Source organism: Setaria italica, chromosome I (genome assembly GCF_000263155.2).
Source record: "Setaria italica strain Yugu1 chromosome I, Setaria_italica_v2.0, whole genome shotgun sequence".
In the NCBI taxonomy this organism is placed as follows: Eukaryota; Viridiplantae; Streptophyta; class Magnoliopsida; order Poales; family Poaceae; genus Setaria; species Setaria italica.
Genome location: NC_028450.1, coordinates 6,247,251 through 6,268,879, shown reverse-complemented (window position 1 = coordinate 6,268,879; position 21,629 = coordinate 6,247,251). Strand labels below are relative to the sequence as shown.

The 21,629-nt window shown below is 42.1% G+C and overlaps 1 protein-coding gene across 3 annotated transcripts; it reads right to left on the bottom strand.

Annotated features, from left to right (window-relative positions):
• Window positions 1–2,919: 2,919 nt before the first annotated feature.
• Window positions 2,920–21,494, bottom strand: LOC101773685 (calcium-transporting ATPase 5, plasma membrane-type). Of its 3 annotated transcripts, none has more exons than XM_004951670.2 (35): window positions 21,118–21,494; window positions 18,239–18,456; window positions 16,340–16,456; window positions 16,188–16,245; window positions 15,920–16,011; window positions 15,701–15,832; window positions 15,502–15,591; window positions 15,223–15,292; window positions 14,793–14,863; window positions 14,625–14,708; window positions 14,461–14,538; window positions 14,303–14,374; window positions 13,362–13,445; window positions 13,172–13,254; window positions 12,561–12,669; window positions 12,430–12,485; window positions 12,312–12,354; window positions 12,152–12,235; window positions 11,914–12,051; window positions 11,140–11,202; window positions 10,943–11,041; window positions 10,407–10,517; window positions 9,919–10,086; window positions 9,764–9,823; window positions 9,152–9,313; window positions 7,945–8,061; window positions 7,689–7,787; window positions 7,462–7,599; window positions 6,747–6,847; window positions 5,001–5,046; window positions 4,780–4,914; window positions 4,488–4,595; window positions 4,306–4,397; window positions 3,616–3,698; window positions 2,920–3,473 (listed from the first exon to the last, which is right to left on the bottom strand). In XM_004951670.2, exons 2-35 carry the CDS (start codon window positions 18,407–18,409, stop codon window positions 3,415–3,417), a joined length of 3,273 nt encoding a protein of 1,090 aa, XP_004951727.1. In that variant the 5' UTR covers window positions 18,410–18,456; window positions 21,118–21,494; the 3' UTR covers window positions 2,920–3,414. The 3 variants fall into 3 exon arrangements, with proteins under 3 accessions (XP_004951727.1, XP_022680013.1, XP_004951726.1); XM_022824278.1 differs by lacking the exon at window positions 21,118–21,494 and adding an exon at window positions 18,570–19,061; XM_004951669.4 differs by lacking the exon at window positions 21,118–21,494 and adding an exon at window positions 18,579–19,061.
• Between the last annotated feature and the right edge of the window lie 135 nt (window positions 21,495–21,629).

The following is a 21,629-nucleotide window of genomic DNA, read 5'->3' as shown; positions in this document are numbered from 1 at the left end:
ATTTAGAAAATCCAAAATAAATAGTAATTTAGAATGGAGGGAGTACAGTACATTTTACGTGATATATATAGTCAGCCACTACAAGAATCTACTTCATTCCCTGCAGTTTTTTTTATACGGGCAACAGTGCCCACCACCGTCATTGTTTTTCTAAGTGACCCACAGGTGTGTAGTATATATATCGTTTCCATCTTTTTCTATAGGTTTAATAACTGCTAATCCTTGATCAAATACACTATCACTGTTGGCCGCTTATGAGAAGATTCAGTTCAGAGTGGCTACCGCGTATTGCATTGTGTAAAGGAACTCAACTTCGTTTTCATATGCATAGATTTTAATAGTAGTGGTTGGTTAAACCCTTGTCCCGGCGAAACGAAATAGTACGATGATGTAATTTTAAACAGAGATTGAGAGAACTATGAAGTAGACCAGAGCAAAAGAGTTCCATCCTAGCCCGATACTTATTTAGGGCTGGGCATAGCGCTAATTTTCACAGCTTGAAAAAATAGGCCGAGTCTGACCGGAATAATAAAATCAATTACATTTACACTGGAAAAGGATGGATCTAATTTTGTTGGCCCGATAGAGTTAAGGGCAGGTTTGGATGGAGATTTTAGTTTCGAAAGGAACCGAGCTTTTTTGTCAGCCCGACCTGAGATTTGCTCAGCTCTACTGTGGATTAATCATCTCTGGTAGTTTCTGAAAACATTGGATTCGATGGTACGTATAGGATTCGATTTTCGAATTTAAAATAGAGCAAACCGCGTCTTGTCATCTAAACCCTCCATACCGCGGCGCTCATTGCAACAAGGACCAGGCCGACACATTGAATGGCATCTGGCTGCTGCCTGCCATACTAGTATGTCCGCTAGCGATCGCCTCGCCACACATTCGTAATTTCGTATAGGAGCAGCAGTACGTGCACACGAGCACGTGTATTATCTATCCTCTCCTCTGCGTACGACCAGAACATTTACGTGTAGCAGCTGCTACGTGCGCATTCAACCATTCCCAGCGCATGCATGCAGACACTACTGCTGCTGCTGCTGCTCTGGATGACGACGACGAGCAGCGAGTGAATGCACGCACAGGCACGGGCACAGCAGCATCGGGCCGTACGGGTCCGATCCTGAATTCCTGGCAGCCCGGCTTGCTCGTGCGCGTCGCGAAGCTAGCTACAAGCCACGCCCACCAACCAGCCGCGTGCATGCGTCGCCACCTGCATGCATGCATGAGGGAATCCGATGAGCGGCCGGGCCGGGGCGCGGCGCGGTGTGCGCGCGCGCGCGTGTCGTCTGCCAACCCGAAACCTCCGAACCGATGGATCGTGTCCCTTGTCGATCACCGCGCCGTGCCCCCTCCAAATTCCGGCTGTCGCGTGCTCGATGCGTGGCAGCTAGGGAACAAAGGATTAGCTGCCGTGGGTGGATGGGTGGCGCTACGCGTTGTCTTGGTCCATGCATGCGTCTAATGGCCTTCATAAATTCTCTCTTTGTACGTGTCTGTGGAGTGCAGACGGGTAGCGTTTATCGTCGTTTGGGAGCAGATGAATATCCACTCATGAACCGAGCAGAGAGCAACTACTTCTGGGGCAGGAAGGTTGCTCATCCTGCACAATTAACCAGTCCTACGGGCAATAAACACGCATGACCAAAACACCTAATGCCAATTTTGTTTACATGATCTCCCCTAAAAGGAATCTACATGTTTCGTTTTCCTTTATCAGTTTGTCTCAGTCTCATAAATGAAATGTGCTCGTGTTCGTCCGGAAAGAAAGCCTTAATTTCCATTTACGTTCAGGAAAAAAAAAGTGTGCTATTTTGCTATTATATATCCTGCCGTTGCAGAGCAGTGATAGTACGTTCTGGTTCTAACTTCAGTCCTCTGTCCGTCTGTCGCCTGCTCCCAACAGCCTGATGCATGCCTACATGGTTCCCTTCTCCCTCCCTGGTTCCTGCAGCCCTGCAGGCCGCAGCAGCAGCTCCTTGCATTGACGACTGATATTGGGTGATGGCAGCACGCATGCATGCATGCTCACAGTTCTCTCGTCAGGTACAAACATGAAACATGTCCGTACGCAGCTACGCACGCCGCAAGCAGCATCCGGAGCGATGATGAGAGATCCAATGCCCATTGATCTTGTTAATTAGCAATTAGTACTACTATAGAGTACTATCAGCATCAGCACTCCATTTCAGTGAGCTAACCAAGGTTAGATGGAATAGGATCCTCTCTTAAGTCGTGTCCTAATCTCCCTCGTTGTTCCCATTAGCTCCACTGCTCCCACTAATGGAAGGCATCTCGTGCTGGGAAAGCAAGCATCATGATTTCCGCTGCGGGAGGCATGGCCACACCATGTGCCCTACTTATTGGCTCCGGGACATGCTTAGGCACGTCCCCCGTAAACAAATCGAGAGGCAATTTGCACGCGACGCATCCCTCGCCCGCCTGTTGCTTTTTGCAAAGGCCTCGTTTGGAATTTTGCTGCCTCATGCTTTATGTGATGGAACCCTTTATAAAATTTGCACATAGCCAGCCGATTCTGAAGGAAAAAAAAAGAGAATGGCTTGGGAATTTGCATCGTACTGCCTGGGTAGTACAAAGCAAGGACAGCATGCATGTCCACGACTGTCAATGAAAACTATTGGATGTTTAAAACTGGCAAAGGAGGCATGCAGGATAAAAAAACAAATCATACTAAAGTGATTCTGTATGCCGTGGACTCCAGAGGAAGGCTTGGGAACTTGGATGACCGTACCTTGTGCTTGTGGCTAATCATAGTATCATGCAAAGATTTGGGAGCCCTGTGTCTCATGAATGATGACCGCCAATACAATTTATCTCAGAACACCATTTGTGCATTTCATTTAACTGCTAAAAGGAACCTTCAGCCAGAACATAGACACTGCAATTCACGACTTAAGAAGTGTGCGCAACCAATAGCAAGTCAGCAAATGTACATTGCGAAAGTCAAATCCTTCAATCGCACCCAAGTAGCATTCACATATCAGACTTTACACCGAGCACCAGTGTCCGGTTAGACAAAATGTTCTAGAGAGCAACTAAAACCAAAAGAATATAGGGAAAACGAGCTACACTTCATTGTTTTTTGCGACTTCCCCAGATCAAACCAATCTAAGACCGCCGGCACAACTTGTGTGCAATTAACTACTGGAGGTCCTGAACTTCGTTAGGCTAAGGATGAAATATTTTGTTTACAATGACTTCAACTCTAGATCATGAGCCAGCGAGGATGTATTATCTCTTGCATCGCTGACCAGCCTCAGAATTTATAGCCAGGGATCAAGGTAGCATGGTTAGAAGAAATCAGCACCCAAAATTAACCAACACCATCTATGTGCACCAACACTATATTTCAGCATCCGATAATTTTGAACACTTGCCCAAGCAGCTTCACACCTGTGATTCTGCCCGTCTCTCATCCTGTCCCTGTTGTTCTGCTCTCTCATTACCTGCACATTAAGAGACCCAACACAAAATAACTCTGATCATTCCAATAAACAAGCAACAGAACGAAGCAAACTGCAGCTGGTGCAGATGAACCATATTCTCAATATCTGACCCAAAAAAGGAGAGAGTAGGTCAGATCCTTACGTTGGGGCCAACACCTTAGAATGATATCCTTCAATTCAGTCTTTGGAACTGGGATGAATTTTCCAACAAAAGCCAAGGGCCAACTGCATTACCAGGCAATAGTTAATTACAAGCAAGCTACAGTCAATCCTCTAGGGCACCCATCAGAAATTAATTCCCAGTGTTTTCAATTCAAACTGCTTGGAGATAAACAATTAGAAAATCGAATGATCATAGAAAATTAAGAAACTAAAATGCTTGAACCACCACAGCCGCCGAGTCAGATCACGGGAGGCTGCGGATGAGGACAATAGAGCCATTTGTGCGAGAAGAAAGAGAAGAATTTAGTGGAGTCCGGGGGGTGGGGGGTGGGGGGTGGGGGGGGGGGGGGGAGGGTGCTTAAGTTGGCTCTGACATGGATTTTCGAGTCATAGCTACAAATTGACCAGACCATAACACTTCACAAGAGGGGCACATCACGCGTCCATCACCCATCAAGATAGCAAAAACCACCAGGACCACTGGCTTAGGCTAAAATGTATCTGATTAAAAAGTTCAGGAGTAGGATGTCTGATTTTTTTATATCAGGTAGTTGGATGGACTTTGCTCAAAAGTTCAGGAGGTTATCTAGACTTTTTCCATCAAATTATTCGGGAAGCATAACTCATCCCTACAACACAATGTTGGTTCTTAAAGTGAAAAGTATCTTACCTTACAAAAGCAATAACTACAGAAACAAGCCAAAGCTTCCAATTCAGTCTCACAGTTGATGTAAATTTCCCAAGGAACTCAATAATTATCACCTGACATAAAAATGACATGCCAGTCAAATGCTATTTCCTTAAACTAAAATCATAAATTTACTGATACAGTTACCTAAAATCCTTCCATACCTGCAATACAACGGTTATAGTCACTACTCCCAAAAAAAGATGATTTCTTGAAACTCCACTAAAGATGTTCAGTTCTTCTGGTTTACGAGAATTGAACTCATTAAACACCTGTTGGAAAAGTCAATGTTTTGTCAATTCCCAAAATGGCTTACCCATATGCTATAAATTACTAGCATTTTATATTCCTTGCTTCAAATGGAGATGAAAAAAAGCATTCACAATGTAACTTTAAGGTCAGAAATATGCCTCCAAATAAAGTAATAGAGAAGGCACTTATCCAAAAAATAGTTACCTGACACAAGACAAATGTATTGAATATAACTGTATTTTTCACTTTACTGGAGTAATCTAGTGTGTCCTGAGTCAAATGCAAAAGATTCCGGCCCCTAAAGTTGAGAGTAAGAAGAACAGCAACTTGAAAGACAGCCTGTGGTTACATAAACGTCAGTGCCCAATATAAAAGTAGATCAGTAACAGTTCCAAGTTAGTCAACATCTGGCAGGACCTTAATACCTGAATAAACAAGTTCCTCCACATGATATTAGTCACAAGAGGTTCTCTGCATCAAATGCACATGAATTTTAGCCGTTTAAACATGCACAACAATTCCGTCAACAAACAATTATGAAAAGAATGCAATGGTCAATGGATCCTTTTGTTTCAACTTAATTTGAAATGCAAATAATACAAAGAAACACTACGCGAATAATACACACTATTTCTTGGGTGCTACTTTCACCAGAAAAGTACATATTCAATGCCAGTACAATACTGCCTTAACACATGCCAAGCTGAATGGTGAAGGTCAGGGAAAGGTTACACAGCCCCAGATAAACCAGTAACAAGTAATCAACTAAGAAACAAGAGTGGCAAATATGTACTAATGATAAACACAGAATCCTTACCACTTCCGTTACAGAAATACATAGCAAAAAGAAAAAAAATAAATCAACCTAGGAGGAACCAAGTGGCATCCATTGTGTCCACTTGACCCCCTGAACTTATTTAGATTCAATTAACTCAACCAAACTATTTCAATTGGTCCAATTTACAGCCTAACGAGATTTGGGCCCCCTCTTTTTTTTTCCCATGCACAAGTTGGGTTTTAAATACAAATTAGGTGATAGTCTGATAGAGAACATGATAGCCTATGTTAGAAAATACTTTAAGAATTGCCTATCACTATTTTCCATGCAATTTTGCATCTCTAAGATTAATTTATTATCTGATGGTCCTAACCTGTAAAAAGATAGTCATGAAAATCTTAATGAAGTGAATCTTTTTTACAGTTTGGTGCAAACTTTAATAGGCCAACAATTTTCTTTCCCTCTTACGAATCATTCAGTACCTATCTGGGTAAGTGGGTAACTAAACCAAATGTTGGACCCAATATACAAAGCAATAATCTTGAACATGTACAGATGCATGCCTTACAAACAATTCAAGTATCCAACCACCTTTGTTAGCAGAAAGAGAGCTATGGGATCCACAATTATATCACTCTAGGATGATTATTGAATATTTTAGACACAAAAGGCTGACTGCTAAGTGCTAACCAAATAGAAGATGATATTAACAGAAGAATAACATACAGTTACTGTTAGACAGATTGTATAGGCCGGCCCTATGGGCCTTGGGTGCTGGCCGCACCAGCCCATTGCTGTGCGCCGCCCCTAGGGTTTAGATAGGTGTTATCCTATTAGGCTAGGATCTCCTGATTGGTGGTGTTTCTATAAACCCTGGAGACCCTAGCCTATATACGTAGCCCCGGTGCTTTGCATCAATACATCTACTATTCCCGAGCCATATTACTTTCATGGTATCACGAGTCCAGGCTACCGCCCTGATTCACCTTCCGCTGCCCTAAACCCCGCGCGCCACCCATGGTCGGGTCCCTACCCCCCCCCCCCCCCCCGCCGCCCGCGTGCGCTCCCAGCACCTAGCTGAGCGCAACAACCAGTTCAACCCAAAAGCTTAAGCTGATGGGGAAAGGTGGGCAATTCACTTATACTCCAACACTCCCCCTCACGTGCAGACTCTCTCAGGCCGCATACATGGAGATTGGAGTGAGCTGCAATTATTTTATTTAATCGCGCCCGCCAGGATTCGAACTCGAGACCTCTAGCTCTGATACCATATTGAGTTGCATGCACCAACTAGTTCAACCCAAAAGCTTAAGCTGATGGGGAGAGGTGGGCAATTCACTTATACTCCAACAGCTTTCAGTTACAGATAATGTTTCAAGAGTAAAAGACCTACCTCCGTCCAACAGGTGACCGCCTCATAAGTTGATCTGTTGGTGGTTCAGTAGCCAATGCAAGAGCACCAAGTGTGTCCATGATGAGATTAACCCAGAGAAGCTGTATCCGAAACAAAACGAAGCTAGTATTTGTTGATGTCCAACTCAATAAAAGCTTAACACTTTAGCTACACTTCTGTTCATAAACAATTTGATTTGGCCCATGGCAAGTTGGCAATATTATTTTTGCAGTGCTCATCCTTGACATTTCCTTGTACATAATTTTTGCAAAATGATGGGCTTTTACATGGCATTACTCAAAAAGAAATTATGCTATGACATTTGCAAACATCGCATTTGTGCACACTGGCCATCTTCATAAGTTACCTTTGGATTATGTTGCTCTATAACAAATTCCTGTTTATACATATACCTCTTAATTTACCAAATCAAAGAGCACTACAATAAACTAGCAGGATTCTGTTCACAATAGTAGCACAGAATGGAGAGCAATTAGACTAGATTACAATGCTAGCAATCGCATACTGATGTACAATCCTTTCTAAAATGATTCAGGAAACTGCATGTTGGGGAAACTGGGCATGGCAAGACTAAGTAAACTAGTCTCTCAGTATTCAAACATGGATACCAGTTAAAATATCAATATGGATTGCACTAAATATCTTGGTATGGCAGAAATGATAGGAAAAGTATACTGCAGATGTTTATACAAACCTGAACAGCATTTAGAGGAACATTTCCTGAGGAAACAGCAGCAACAACATTTATGACAAGAGCCGCAACATTTACAGTGAGCTGGAACTGAATAAACTTTTGGATATTTGCATAAACAGAGCGACCCCAGCGAACTACCTAGAATATAAAATATGAAGAACATTTAAGACAACCATTGTATTAGCTGCAAAATAGGAAGATTGTTAGATTCTACAAACTTTCCTAACCTTCACAACAGTAGAAAAATTATCATCCAGAATAATTATGTCTGAGCTCTCTTTAGCTACTTCTGTTCCTTGGATGCCCATAGCAAGACCAATATCTGCCTGAAAAATGGGAACAATGATAGGTTGAAGGGGTGAAAAAAGAAGAAAGAAACATCATCATGTTAGTAGTAGCATAGTACCAAATAGTACAGTATACAATCACATGCATGGCTCATTCTTTTATTCATTCAAATATGAACTCCAAATTTGTATGTACCTCATGCAATGCAGGAGCATCATTTGTTCCATCACCAGTAACAGCAACGACATGGCCTCTTTTCTTAAGAGCCTTAACTAGGAGAAGTTTGTCATTAGGAGAAGATCGCGCCATCACCTGCAATGTATTGTTGAAATATGGTTAGTTTCAGTAGAACAGTCAAGTCAACAGCAAGAGCACACATTGAACAATATAAGATATGTACTCCAAGGACCAAACAAGGATACCTGTTGTACTTACATGATGAAACAAAAAGTCAGAAATGCCTCAACAAATTCAGCTAGAAAGCTAGAGGATAACCAAAAGAGGATGATACGGCCTATTTATTGATATAAGGGCTACAGCAGGTAAACCACAACTAACTCGCCCTCCCCTTGGGAGGCTCTGAGATTAGAATGATCTTTCTGCTTAATCTCTAAAGATCGCCATCAGGCAGTACATATAGGACTCTCAACCTCCTAACAACTTATCCCTAACTTGCTGGCCAATCCAGCTACTAACAGATTGAATAGAAAAACTTACTCAACAAACTTATCTAACCACTAGTGGACGCCTGGGCCTTCATCTTCCTGCGCATGAACTGATTTCCGAAGGAAGTGTCCATAACAGAGGACAAAGTTTTGTATCTTACTGGTTACTGGAACACAGATTCAGTTGTTTCAAATTTTCATATTTTTATCTACCATTAACAGTCGCACATGAGATATCGTAACACAACTACAGAACATAGGATATCTACCTATGCATCAGAAGTTAGGAACAGGGATATTAGCAGCAAAACTAGAGAAACAATGTCAACCACAAGAAGCAAGATTTGCAATGAGACCAACACCCCACTCAAATATCCTTGAATCTGATTTCGAAGTTTAGAAAGTTGTGGATGAGTCGATGAGATAAATGCAATCAACCCAAACTAATATGTTGCATAGTATAAAATACATATTAGTAATATGCATAACTATGAATGCCAAGGCAAATGACTCCAATAAAACTACGCAACATGATATCAAATATATCAACAATAGGTCCGGTACTTTTTTGTTCAACCGAAACAGACAACAAGGTAAGGCAAGACAACATGCACAGAATATTTACATCTGAGAATGATGAATCAAAATGCCCTAAAACATGTTCTCACATTGATAAACTAGGGACATGTCCCTAATTCGTATATATTTTTTCAAGCACAAATGAGTTGTGGTCTTACAGAAATCTTATCGGCAACATCCTCCCTTTCAGTATCATTGTAAGCACGGAAAACTCTTCCCTCTATTATAGCTTGCGCAGATGCATCAGAGTCCTCGAGTATTCCACACTCAAGTGCTATCGCTCTAGCTGTCTTTAGATTATCTCCAGTTACCATCCGTACCTATTTATTTAGAAACCGCATAAGTCATGCTAGAGTCAATGAACAGGCATTTCAGTATTGCAGACGAAAGTTTAGGGAAAGTTAATGGGACCAAAATTTTTGTGCCTTTGCAACCATTAAAAACAAATAAACAGCTTGAGTTCCTTTTGAATATTCTATTAAGTTGCATCTCAAAATAGAAAAATAGAATTATCAAACATCATACTGAGCTACCCAGTAAAATAATACAAATTCATGAAAATTTTAATAAAATCATATGATAATGGAGCTTAAATATATCTAAACTTGCTTTTCTAACATGGGTACTGAGTATTATATGATTAATAATATTTAATAATGAAATGTTTTGCAAGAAATCTCAGCACACTTATTTTCTGAGACAAATATGGCTTGTATTCTTTATAACAATCTCCATGCCCCTATAGACATGAATGCAAAACACATGCACACCTTTACACCAGCCTTTTTGCACAATTCAACAGCTTCTCTTACTTCAGGGCGGCAAGGATCCTGCAAATAGAAGGGGTAACTCAGCAACAGGCAGGGAACTACTAGAGCTAGAATCTGCAACATAATTCACCATTTGCAAATTCTTGAACATATACCTTCATCCCTGCGATTCCAATAAGAGTCAGGTCATCATCTGGCAGTTGCCAGCTGATTCGTTGTTCCTCACTTGGAACATCCTCCAGATCAAGATTTCGATAAGCAAAAGCAATACATCGAAGACTTTGTTCTGCCATATCTTCTATAAATTTCTTGAGTTGATTAGCCTGAAAAGTCAAAATGGAGATGATAACTTCCCAAATACATCTTCTGTACTGACATTCTAGCTTTCTTAGGTTGTTTCTGAGACAATTTTTACCATATTTTCCTTACGTATTCCCCACACCTCCCCTTCAACATGTTTTTCCCAAGACTATTTACTACAATGGAGGAGCTTAAAGATCATCCCAAGAGCAATAAGTAACCTGACAAAGGCTCTGCATGAAGGTACTATATGTGCACATTGGTTGTTGTACGTGTAAGATCCAAGAATGACATCTATTTAGGAATGGAGGGGGCGAATCTGAAAAGGGGCCAGTATTTCTACCTTATCAGGTGTCATTTCATGATTTGAGCCATCCACATCAATCCAACTTTTGCATAAGTCAAGAACAATTTCAGCAGCTCCTTTCCAGTGTACATGAATATCTGAATCTCTCTGAAAATGCCACATGAACAGGTTTAATGCTCTCTTGAGTTGAAATTAAGTGCCTCTGAGAATGCTTCAAGTCAAGATAGTTCAAAACTGGCCAACGATATATTTGAGAACTAATAGATCTTCAATACGAAAAATTATACAAGTACATTTGTCTCAAGAATACTTCCATTGTGGCATATTATTAAGCTTTACAAATTGCTACAACAAATGTTGGCTGCCAAAGTTATATTTTTTCCTCTCCCAAACAACGCTTGTGGTCAAAGGGCACATAGTGCAGCAAAAAACAACTCTTTAAGATTATGGAAAATAGTTGCACTGGACCAAACAAAATTAAGAAGGCAATATAATTGCACCTATGTTATTGTTTGAAAACTGGAGCTCTAGCAAACAACATAAACATGGTGAAAAAATGAGGGTGAAATTACCACAGCCACTGCAACCCCAGCACGCTTTTTTTCAGAGTTGAATGGAGAGACATGAATTATAGCAGATCGTGATCTCTCCTCCGCAAATTTCATCCGAAGCTATAGCAAGCACCAACAGATTACCAAAAAAATGGATATCAGAAATGAAAGAGATTTTAACAATATCACCAGAAATAGTAGTAGCTAAGGAACTGTACTTCAAGACCCCAAGCAAGGATGGCCTTTTCCGTTGGTGAGCCAGTTATCTCGACGCTACCATCCTGATAAGTCACAATTTTGGATGTTATGGAAGGGGTACAAATACGGAAATATGAGATTTTATATCCAAAAGAAATATACCACTGTAACTAGAACAAAAGATAGCAGAAGCAGTAGAGGAAATCGAAGATGACAATTCGCTAACAATTTAGATATGCCAAAAGCAGAAGACAAGAAACATCTCAGAAGAAGCACCTCAACAGCTTCGACTATCACCAGCAACCAAAACTGAAAAATTGTATCCTAGTATGCTAAACTGGAAATGAGATCATTTTCTACCGTATTGATAATACACATAACATTCTTGAACTATTATGGTATGCTGAGGTAGATTAGGGCAGATCCCCTCACGTCATCAGGCTTCTTACGTCAACTAGAGGCTCTGATGAAACCAATTTGGTGGGTAAAGTCTTTTACAGAGATGACTTGACTCCTGAGTCCAACGTAGCATATCTCTACTATACTAACAAGCCATATGTCTCTTAAAGATAGGATTCCAATGAAGTGGTCTGTGTTCTAGGAACTATGCAATTAGATACAAAGTACTTGGGTACTATTCATGGGACAGTGCCAGCTATACTAATAAGCCATAACATGAACAGTGCAAGTTAAAAAAATAAATGAAGTAGCTGCAGTTGACTCACAAAATTATTTCATAAACAGCAATTCAAGATCACATACTAATGCAGTAAAAGGAGAGCATGCAACGTTACCTGAGCCTCAAACACACTGCCTGAAGTATTCTGTGCAATTCCTTCAAGTAAAAGTGAGACTACAGTAGGTGACAGGTTATCAACATTAGCAGGAGCTTGCAGCTTCACTCCGCCAACAATCGATTGCACAACGGTCATCTTGAACAGCAAAAAGTTCCGGAGAGTCAAATAATCACAAAACCAGAGACATTTACTACCTGCTAAGTACAAGGCCCATTGAAATCTGTGAAAAACTAACCTGGTTTAACGTTAATGTACCAGTCTTGTCACTGCAAATAGTAGTAGCCGAACCCATTGTTTCACAGGCAGAAAGCCTCCGCACCTGAAATTGACATGTTTAGCAACATGTGATAGTAACCAAAAGGGTGCAGCATAAACTAATCTGGAGAAATATGTACCAGTGCTTTGTCAGCCATCATTTTCCGCATGGAATAAGCCAGACTGATGAAATAGGAAAAATAGACGTTGAGAAATTGAAAAATGGAATATAAAACAGTCAAAAATATATTAACTCACGTTAGTGTGACAGCCAGTGGTAAGCCCTCAGGTACAGCGACAACAACAATGGTCACCTAGATAATTCAGCGCAGTATAAGATTTAATGAAAAATAAGTGCCACAAATACACTAAAAATACCCACTACATACCGCAACAGTTAGTATCTTTATTGACCCAAATATTGCAGATTTCGCACTTGTGCGCCCCTTAACAAACTGAACAGAGCCATCTGAATTTGTGGTATGTCCTGAAAAATATCTGGAACAAGAAAAAGATTCTAATTACACATACATGCAGTGGATATATATGGAAGAAAGAGATTTGTGGTATGTCCCTGCTTTGAATCCTTGTATAGGAAACATATCCATTACATCCAAGATCTACATATAATTTTAAGTATAATCTAGTCAAACTTTCTAATATCAGCAACCTTATATTTTATCTGCACTCATATCGGAAACAATGGAGGAAAGACGAAAAGAGAAAGAATAACCTTAATTATCATTGTAATAAAGTCTAATATCATCTATTTCGCATGGAACAGTTCATATTAAGCCATATGTCACTTAAGAGATAAGGAACATTATATTGTCAGTGGTGCCTGCAATATGCATTGTAGCGCTTCAGCAGTTCCAGAATACTAAACGAACAGAAGTTTAGTGTTGTGAGTCTGTGTGAAAGTCTGCACTTTGATTGTGGGGGTTAATTACCTGAGCTATTCAAATTTAATCATCAAAAAACTTCCAGACATTGTTATTACCTTGCAAAGAGGACTATGAGGACCATAGCAGCAACAGAAAGCCCTACGATACCTATGAATGTTGCTACTCCATTCAACCGTACCTTAAAGAGAAAAAATAAAGCCATGAAGTAAACCTCGTAGCTGATGTTTAATAGTTTTATATCACAATTCCTGATCAAACCATCAGTAAAAGATAAAAGGGTGAAACCTGCAAAGGAGTTTCTTCATTGTTATCTTCTGAAATGCTGGCCATTAATAAACCCCATTCAGTGTTAAGGCCAACTGCGGTTACCTGCAAAGGACTGAAAAGGGTCATATACACAAAACACCCAGGGCCTCACAACAAAGACTGTTAATAAGCACATATCTTAAGGGTGCCAGGACCTAACATGCATTAATTTAAAACCCACAGACACAAATGAATAAGGAATATGGAATAGGTCCGTTTAAAATATCCCATCCCCCCCCTACCCACCCCACCCCCCAAAAAATGTAGCCTTCAAACATTCGAAGACAGGAATATTTGCACCCTGATATGGTTGTAGGTGGCAATTTTGCACCATGAATCCAACTCAGGCTATTTTGTCCACATTTGCGATGATGTCTATTAGCCAATAATCAGCAAAAGTGGCCCAAATAAACAAAAAATAACTACTTAAATCAATGGCAAGTTGGCAACCATGATGGCAGGGTGCAAGAAGAACACTAGGAGAGGGACTGAAGGAGGCCTACTTCTTTTTTTCCTCGAATATGCAGGAGAGCTGCGTATCATTGCATTAAGATAGGAAAAATGGCCAAAATAGCCACACAAACACACCCTACACACACGGTTTTAAAGGAGGTGGAGGCCTACTTGCAGATGGCCAGGCAGGGGAAGCATAGCTAAAGTGATAGAGTCACGGAGCTGCTGGAGTCATACAATGGTACCTCACGTTCAGGTAGGAACTGGCCTGGACGAGCCTCCTCTGCAGTACTGCAGAGGGACTCGTCCCATTGACACGAGGGCCCCACTATGACATGACCCACACGTCAGTGAAGAGCGAGTTCCTATGCAGTACTGCACATTTCCGGCCTTTTTTTTCTTTCGGAACATGTAAGTTTCAGAAGAAAACAGAAGAATAAGCAAGGAGGCCTAATATGATGACTCACCAACATGGTACCATAACCATCAGCAACTTTGCATCCAGCCATTAAAAAAGGAGTCTTCTGATCCTTCATAACCTAACAGAAGAACCGTTGTTTAGTATGTTTGCTAAGCGTGGGAAAACTGATTCTAGGTAGAGTGTAAACTGCAACATGTCACTTACAATCTTGCTTTCCCCTGTCATACTGGACTCATCAATGGCAAGAGAATGACTACTGATTACAACACCATCAGCTGGGACCTAAAAGTTCATTTGGATTCCAATATAAGGTCAGAAACACAAACATTGTAGAATAAAATTAAAGCAAAACATGTTTGCTTGCTTACCTGATCACCAATTTTTAAAGCCACTACATCACCAACCACAATATCAAATATTGACACTTGAATCCTTCTGCCGCCCCTAATAACCTGAATGCAACGAAACGATGGGACAAAATTAGAGTGTTAAAATCTATGGACCCCAATTTTGCTTGGTTGTTTCATATCACAAACCTCCACTTGTATGTTTTGCTTCTCCTCGTTGAGGTGTTGGAACTGCAGGGACTGCTTGTAGTCACTGACAGCTAGCGCAATAAGAGAAAAGAAAATAGTTAGGGGCAGCATTTTTATTCTCAATGGATTATCATTCAGCAAAGGCAAAAAAAAATGAAGAGTACAAGAAAACACTGTACAACAATCTGGCAGCGAAGATCTGTTATGTATTATCCAAAACCAATACAAAAGGCACAAGTGCAAACATATTACTGAAGGTGAAGGATAAAAACAAATCCATATTGTATCTCCCAAAACTACAGCATTTGCTCAGAAAGCTCAAGAACCATAAGTAAGCCATGATTTGCATCATCCTATTGACATCCCACTATTTCATTGCTAATAGAAAATCAATAAGTACAGATAGAAGGTGTGAAAAAAAGCATCATACCTGTAACAACTATCACAAGAAACACCGCAAATGCAATACTTGTGCCATCATACCATCCTTCTTTGATACCCTGATGAAAACTTTGAGTTAGAAATAAATATTATATAAGATTAAAAGTGTAGCTGCATAGGTAAAGTGCTCAGCTAAAACATCATTTATGAAAGCTTATAAAATAGATTTCAAACATACAAGGGGGTAAGCATAAATAAAAAACAATCGGCAAAAGATAGCACATAAGGAATAGGAAAAAAAAACATAAAACAGACTAAAGGAATCAACCTCTGTTGCAATGCCCAATACTAGAGAAATTATTGCAGCTATGATAAGAATAACTAGCGTCATATCCTGGCAGGCCTCCCAAAGAAAAACCTGTAGCCACAAAATGAACCCCCACCAAAAGAACAAAAAAAGTTAGCCATTGAAACAGCAATAACTTAAAGTAGTGTAATCACAGTTAAATTGGGTAAAAGAAGCTTGCCCAAAAGCTTCTTCCTTTCTTGCGAGGATATCTGTTAGCCCCAAAAGCATTTGCCCTGCATGACAAATCTGCCTCATCGCCATGAATTCCCTTCTCTGAGTTGGTTTTCAGTAAATTTGTAAGCCCTTTAACCTAATTTTCAAAGAAAACAGGCATGCCTTAATTGGCTGTCCATAAATTGGAGGCTCAATTTTACATTCAAAGATGAACGATACATGCCCCTCCATATTCTTGCAGAGCAGAATAATTGTGATCTCTAGTCATCACTGTCAGCTGCTCCTCTCTGATTCCAAACCCCCGTGGGAGAATTTCTGCATAAAAAGAAAATAATGAAATACTAAAAAGTAGTATTGCCATTTTTGCACAGCTACATATCAAGATGCAGTTAGGTCCCTAACTTAGTAGCAACCAATCCTTGACAAAGATGTTGATCATGGGAATAAAAGTTGGTGAAAATTACAAGGCATCCATTCTCCAAAGCAGTTACCTGGTAATTCCCTGTCACCATTCTGCTTTTCACCAGCCTCTTTGAAAAGTAACGCAGCCTGATTATATTCAAAATTAAATTCATCAAACACGAAAATTGTAGCATCATATAAAAATACATTTCAGACATAATATAGAAATTAGAAACTATACCCGTATGACTTGAGCATGGGCCCTAATCTTCCTCCTTATTTGTTCTTTCTCCTCCTCCTTTTTTAGGTCAAGCGTATATCTGAATCGTCGAGAAGCATTGAGGACAAGTGCAGCTTGCTGCCAAGGAAAAAAAACATAATAATAACGTGTAAAAAATAGTGCACAGATTACAACAATTAGACTACATTTGCAGTAGCACTAGTTGAAATGAATATTTGGAACAAACATCTCAAAAGCATTGAAACTATGCATGAACTCATTAAGAACTTAGTTTCCCTCGATTGTTGTCTGTTAAAATAAGAAGGCACTCCATCTTGTCTAAAAAGAAAGGGTGTTTCCCTGCAACCTTTGTTATCAGAATCTGTGCACTCCAGCTATTCGGCAATCAATCTAAATTGGTCTTAGGCCCATATGCAAACTATAATTGCTAGATGTTAAGATATTTTTGTAATTATTATAATGTTATCAGGTTCTACTAACATATAGTTATTAGCTGTCAAAGTCATATCTGAGAGAGCATGAAAAGTCAATCAATAACATCAAATGAGAAAAAAAAAAGGAGACTGATTATTAGCCAACCACATTACCACATTCACATTGGTTGAATTATGCAACAACGTAGCAGATTAGAAGCACTCAGGCTGAGATTTGACACTAACATCATATCTCAGTTATAATAAGTAACGCTAATACAATTAATTTTTTTATGGATGAATGCCACGAATATCATATACTTCATCCGCAAAGAAATCAACATTTCTTGAAAAATAACGCTAATGTCAGTTAGACAAGCCCTCGTGTATGGGTGGACTTGTATCAAAATCACAAAGCATAAAAGATGTTAACAAAACAAATCAACTAGCTAACCTTTGGTGCTTTGACTTTAATGATACCATTTTTTCCCAAAAAAGTGCAGTTAATTGTATTTTTCTTTCCAAGGAGAGGACATATTAGAGATGGAAAATAAACAGTAAGAGTTATTTTAAAAGAACACCTTGCACATAAAGCATCGGCCCTTCGAAAATCAAAATGGATGCTCTGAATTTAGGTATACATGTACAGCATCAACCATAAAGTCCTATGGTTTCTCATTGTGTCCATTCTAACTTATTCAGATGGTTTTGTGGTGCAAACTCCTATAGTTCGTCTGCCCCAGATTGTATCCATTCTAAACCTTAGTTCTTTTTTTAATCTTATTAACAAGCAGCAACACAGTATTTGGTTCAGGTGTTTAGTCCACCCAATAGACTAATACAATCAACAACCAAATTCTGACTTAGTAGTCCCTGCTGTTGGCTCTACATAACACATGCTCTCAAAGGGCTATAGAGGTGTTGGGATGCAAAGAGGACACGCGGAATATACATTTCAGGATTTCTAGGGGAAGTGGTGAAACACTTCAAATATCATCTTGGCCTCAGTCTTTTCCTTCTCACTCATGTTTACTTAATCCAAAGTATCTCATCAGGACAAAAGCAATAGTGCACCATCAGGCAGTAGCCAAAGAGTCTACTGTTACACTTACCAGTGCTAGTTCATCTCTCTAAATTGTGGGTTGGGATACCACCAAAAAAAAATGTGGGTTGGATGATGAAGTAAATTGGACAGTTAAGGTCTATAGCATTCAGTGCTACAAGTAGTTAACTTCCTAACCAGACACAACCATAACATATGCTTCGCTAAATCAGATATATATACTAATAATAGCCAAAATCCCGTATGAGACCAGCACATTTTTAGTAATGTGGACAAAATTAAACTGCATTGCATAAAACTATGCAAAACGGCTACACCAAAGCAAGCATTCAACTCAGCATCCTCGAACTACAGCAGAGGCAGAGGGCACACAGCACAGCGAGTTCAAAATTGCGGCCGGGAATGGGGGTCGGGGGTACTCACCCTCCAGCGCCGCAGCCGCTCGACCGGGGCGCGCTTGGCGGGGATGTCGAAGGGGTCGGCGTCCGGGCCCCGCACGTCGACGCCGAGCACGTCCGCGCAGTCGTCGTCGATCTCGTCGCGGCGGCGCTGGTAGCGCCCGGGCGACGCCTCGGGCTGCTGCCCCCCGGCCATTGCCGCGCCGCTTCCTCAGGAGAGATGACACCGCACCCCTCCCCGATCTGCAGCCACATTCCACAGCCACCAGCATCAGCAAACCCGAATTCAAAAAAAAAAAAAAACCAACACAACAAGGAGCAGAGAGCGTCCGCGCGCGGCGAGCGGGGTACAGTACGGCAGCCACCTCGGGACGGGCGGGCGGAAGGGTGAGAGCTACAGGGCTCCGGCTCCGGCGACGCAGCGGAGGCGGAGCGGGTCCCCGTGGCGGTGAGTGAAGGGGAACGGTAAGGGCAGGCGGTGGTGAGGTGAGGTAGTGGGGAAGAGGAGGAGGCGTGCGGCGGAGGAAACGAAGCGAATCGGGCGCTTGTCTCGCTCGCTTTCCGGTTTCCGCGTTGCTTCCCCGCTCGCCTTGCCTTTTCCCGCTTCACGCTCCCGAAGCAGCAGCCCTCGCTGGGCTCGCTTCTCTTTTGCTTTTGGCCGCTGCCGCCTTTACCCCCCGCGCTCGAGCTCGCGGCGCGGCGGGGTTCGGGTAACGGATCGGGCTCCCTTTCGGCGCGGCGCCGAGAGAGACGAGACGAGACTAGAAGAGAAGGAAGGCCGGCGAGGGAAACGGGCGGGGGGACGACGACGCGACGCCGTTGGGTTGCCTGGTGAGACTGGACGAGTCCAGTCGCGGTCGTGGTTGACGTCACCGCGCCGTCCCGTCGTCTCCTGCGACCGAACCGAACCGAACCACCAGCGCGGTGTGGCGTACGTGTTGACTCGCACTAGAGGGGACGCGCTCTGCGGCGTGGGAGGGGACGCGCTCTGCGGCGTGCTGCCGTGTGTGGCGTGGGTCAGTGGGTGAGGGGATTGGGCGGTTTGGATTTTGGTTTGCCCAGTGGGAAGTTGCATGTCACGCTTGCGGCATGGGTTTCGTCCGATGGAGATATAAAGTGGACATGCGTGTATTGGTCTTATGCAAGCGAGTCCAGTTATTTAAAAAAAATTCCCCGTTTTTCTCTTTTCGTCTGAATGGCGTCGTGTGGCTAACCAAACCACGCTTTGAAGTTGTTGCTATGCTGTTTGTAACTGTGCGAGTGTTCTTGCTGCTTTTTGAGTTCGGTGGCCAGTAGGATTTCCTACTGCACTTGAAACGTTCGGTGATGTAATAAATTTTGAATTTGAACCTGAAATCATAAAGGAATAAGTGTCCCCTTTTAAACTGTTGCATAGCAATAACCAATACGTAGAAGTAAGAAGTTCCAGATAGTTTTCAGACGCAAATCCAACCTGCAGGCCCAAAAGCGCGTCGGCTGCACGTGACCCCTGTTGGTTATCGACAACAGTGCAGTAGGCAACTTAATTTGGGCCTTGTTTAGTTGCCCAACTTTAGTGTGCCCAAATTACTGTAGCAACACTGTAGCGTTTCGTTTGTACTTGTGAATTATTATCCAAATATTGACTAATTAGGCTCAAAAGATTCGTCTCGCAAAGTACAACAAAACTGTGCAATTAGTTTTTGATTTCGTCTACATTTAGTACTCCATGCATGTACCGCAAGTTTGATGTGATGGGAAATCTTCTTTTTGCATGGTGACAAAGTTGGGAGTTGGGGGTGACTAAACAAGGGCTTGCTGTAATATATTTCGAAAATAAAAATAATGAGTTCTGCGATGTGTCAAAGCAAGAGGGCTCCAAGTAACATGGAGCCGGAGCAAGGTATCTACAGACTGAATAATCTATACTATAGTCCAGTCTGACATGTGACCAGTATACTAGTGTGCATGTAGTCGCCTGTCGCCCTACAGACCAGCTGCAGCTGGGAATCAACCATACGCCAGGTCAGCGTCCATCGTGCTTCGGCGAGGAGACGTAGGAGCCGCCCAGCGAGGAACTGACCGAAGTGAGTAGTATAATCAAGAGTGCCTAATAAGACTCGGGAAGAGACTGTCAAGCAGTGATTAACCTTAACGACCGAGGCTAGTTCATTCTGAAATGTACCTACTACCTAATAGATAGATGTGTTTCCTTAGCTGAAACTAGCACAAATAGCCATGAATTTCGAAAAATATTTTCCTTGAAAATGTTTCTAAAATACGGATTGAGTATGTGTAGAAGTCTCACTGGATTATCTAAAAAAAGTCTCACTGAAAATTAGTAAAATACTAGTAAGTATAGTAATCCGTGGGCTCCCAGCTTGGTGGCCCGGTTACAGTTTTGGGCCAAACCAATCCACCAGAGGGGTCGGTCAGAAACAAGTCAAGCCCAACCCACCCAACCACCCTCAAAATCAGATTATCGTATGAAGAACACCGAACTGCTACGAACAACGCCGAGTCAAAAAGAACACAAAACTAAAACACAAGTTCGTGTGCTTTTACTGTGCCTAGTGGAGTCGCTTGTAAATAGGAAATAACGAACGAACTGACCCCAGTACGGGTCGCTTTGATTGGATTTGCGCCTAAGAACGAAACCTCTCACGGCGATCGATGCCTGTCCCCATGATCAAGCAAGATCATCCTTGTATCCACCTCGATTCATAAAGCGAACAACAAAGCAAAAGGCAAGACGGAAAAGCAAAGAAAGGAATCGTAGCCGGCCGCCCGGGTGGTCACCGCTACCGACGCCGGCGCTACTGGATCGGATCCGCATGCCCGACGAGCGACGACGACGCAGCACGCGCGCACATGGCATCATCATGCGGTGCCGGCCGGCAGGCCGGGAATGAAACACGGACGTACCTGATCGGTTAGCTTAGCTAGCTGCTCGGCCGCGGCGGTGGCGTCGCAGGAGCTCTGATCAGGAGGAGGAAGATCACCAGCTGGACGGCTGGACCGTTCGATTTGCTCTCGATCTGCTAGCTGCTCTAGCGCCGCCAAGCTCTTAGTCGGAGTAGTAGCGCGCGTACGGGGTACAGCGTTTTCTATATGTGTGTAGTGTGTAAAGGCAGCTTGTTCAGTTCAGCTGGAAGCCTCGGTTGTTGGCTTTGATTCTGTGAGTGCAACAACTGGTCCAAGCTGCTACAAGAAGGGAGCTTGCTTGAGGAGGTGAACAAAGAAGCTCCATGGCTGCCGCTCTCTGCTGGCGTCGTCGCCTTTAGGTTGCTATACTGCTTGATGGTAGTTCGTTGTAGCTTTTGGAATTTCAGGTTGCTGGCCGGTGTCCCCTTTTTATAGACGACGCCGGCCCATATACTGCTAGCGTTGTTTTCAGTCTACATCGGTGTGGCGCAGTGATATACGGTCTATACATT

What these genes read in the sequence shown, in the direction of transcription:
- LOC101773685 (XM_004951670.2), bottom strand. Translation starts at nt 18,409, where the DNA reads ATGGCCGGGGGGCAGCAGCCCGAGGCGTCGCCCGGGCGCTACCAGCGC. An exon ending in TCCTTGCTTGGGGTCTTGAA is followed by an intron (nt 11,042 to 11,139) that starts GTACAGTTCCTT and finishes TGCTTGCTATAG; the next exon opens with CTTCGGATGAAATTTGCGGA. An exon ending in GCAAAAAGGCTGGTGTAAAG is followed by an intron (nt 9,314 to 9,763) that starts GTGTGCATGTGT and finishes CTAAATAAATAG; the next exon opens with GTACGGATGGTAACTGGAGA.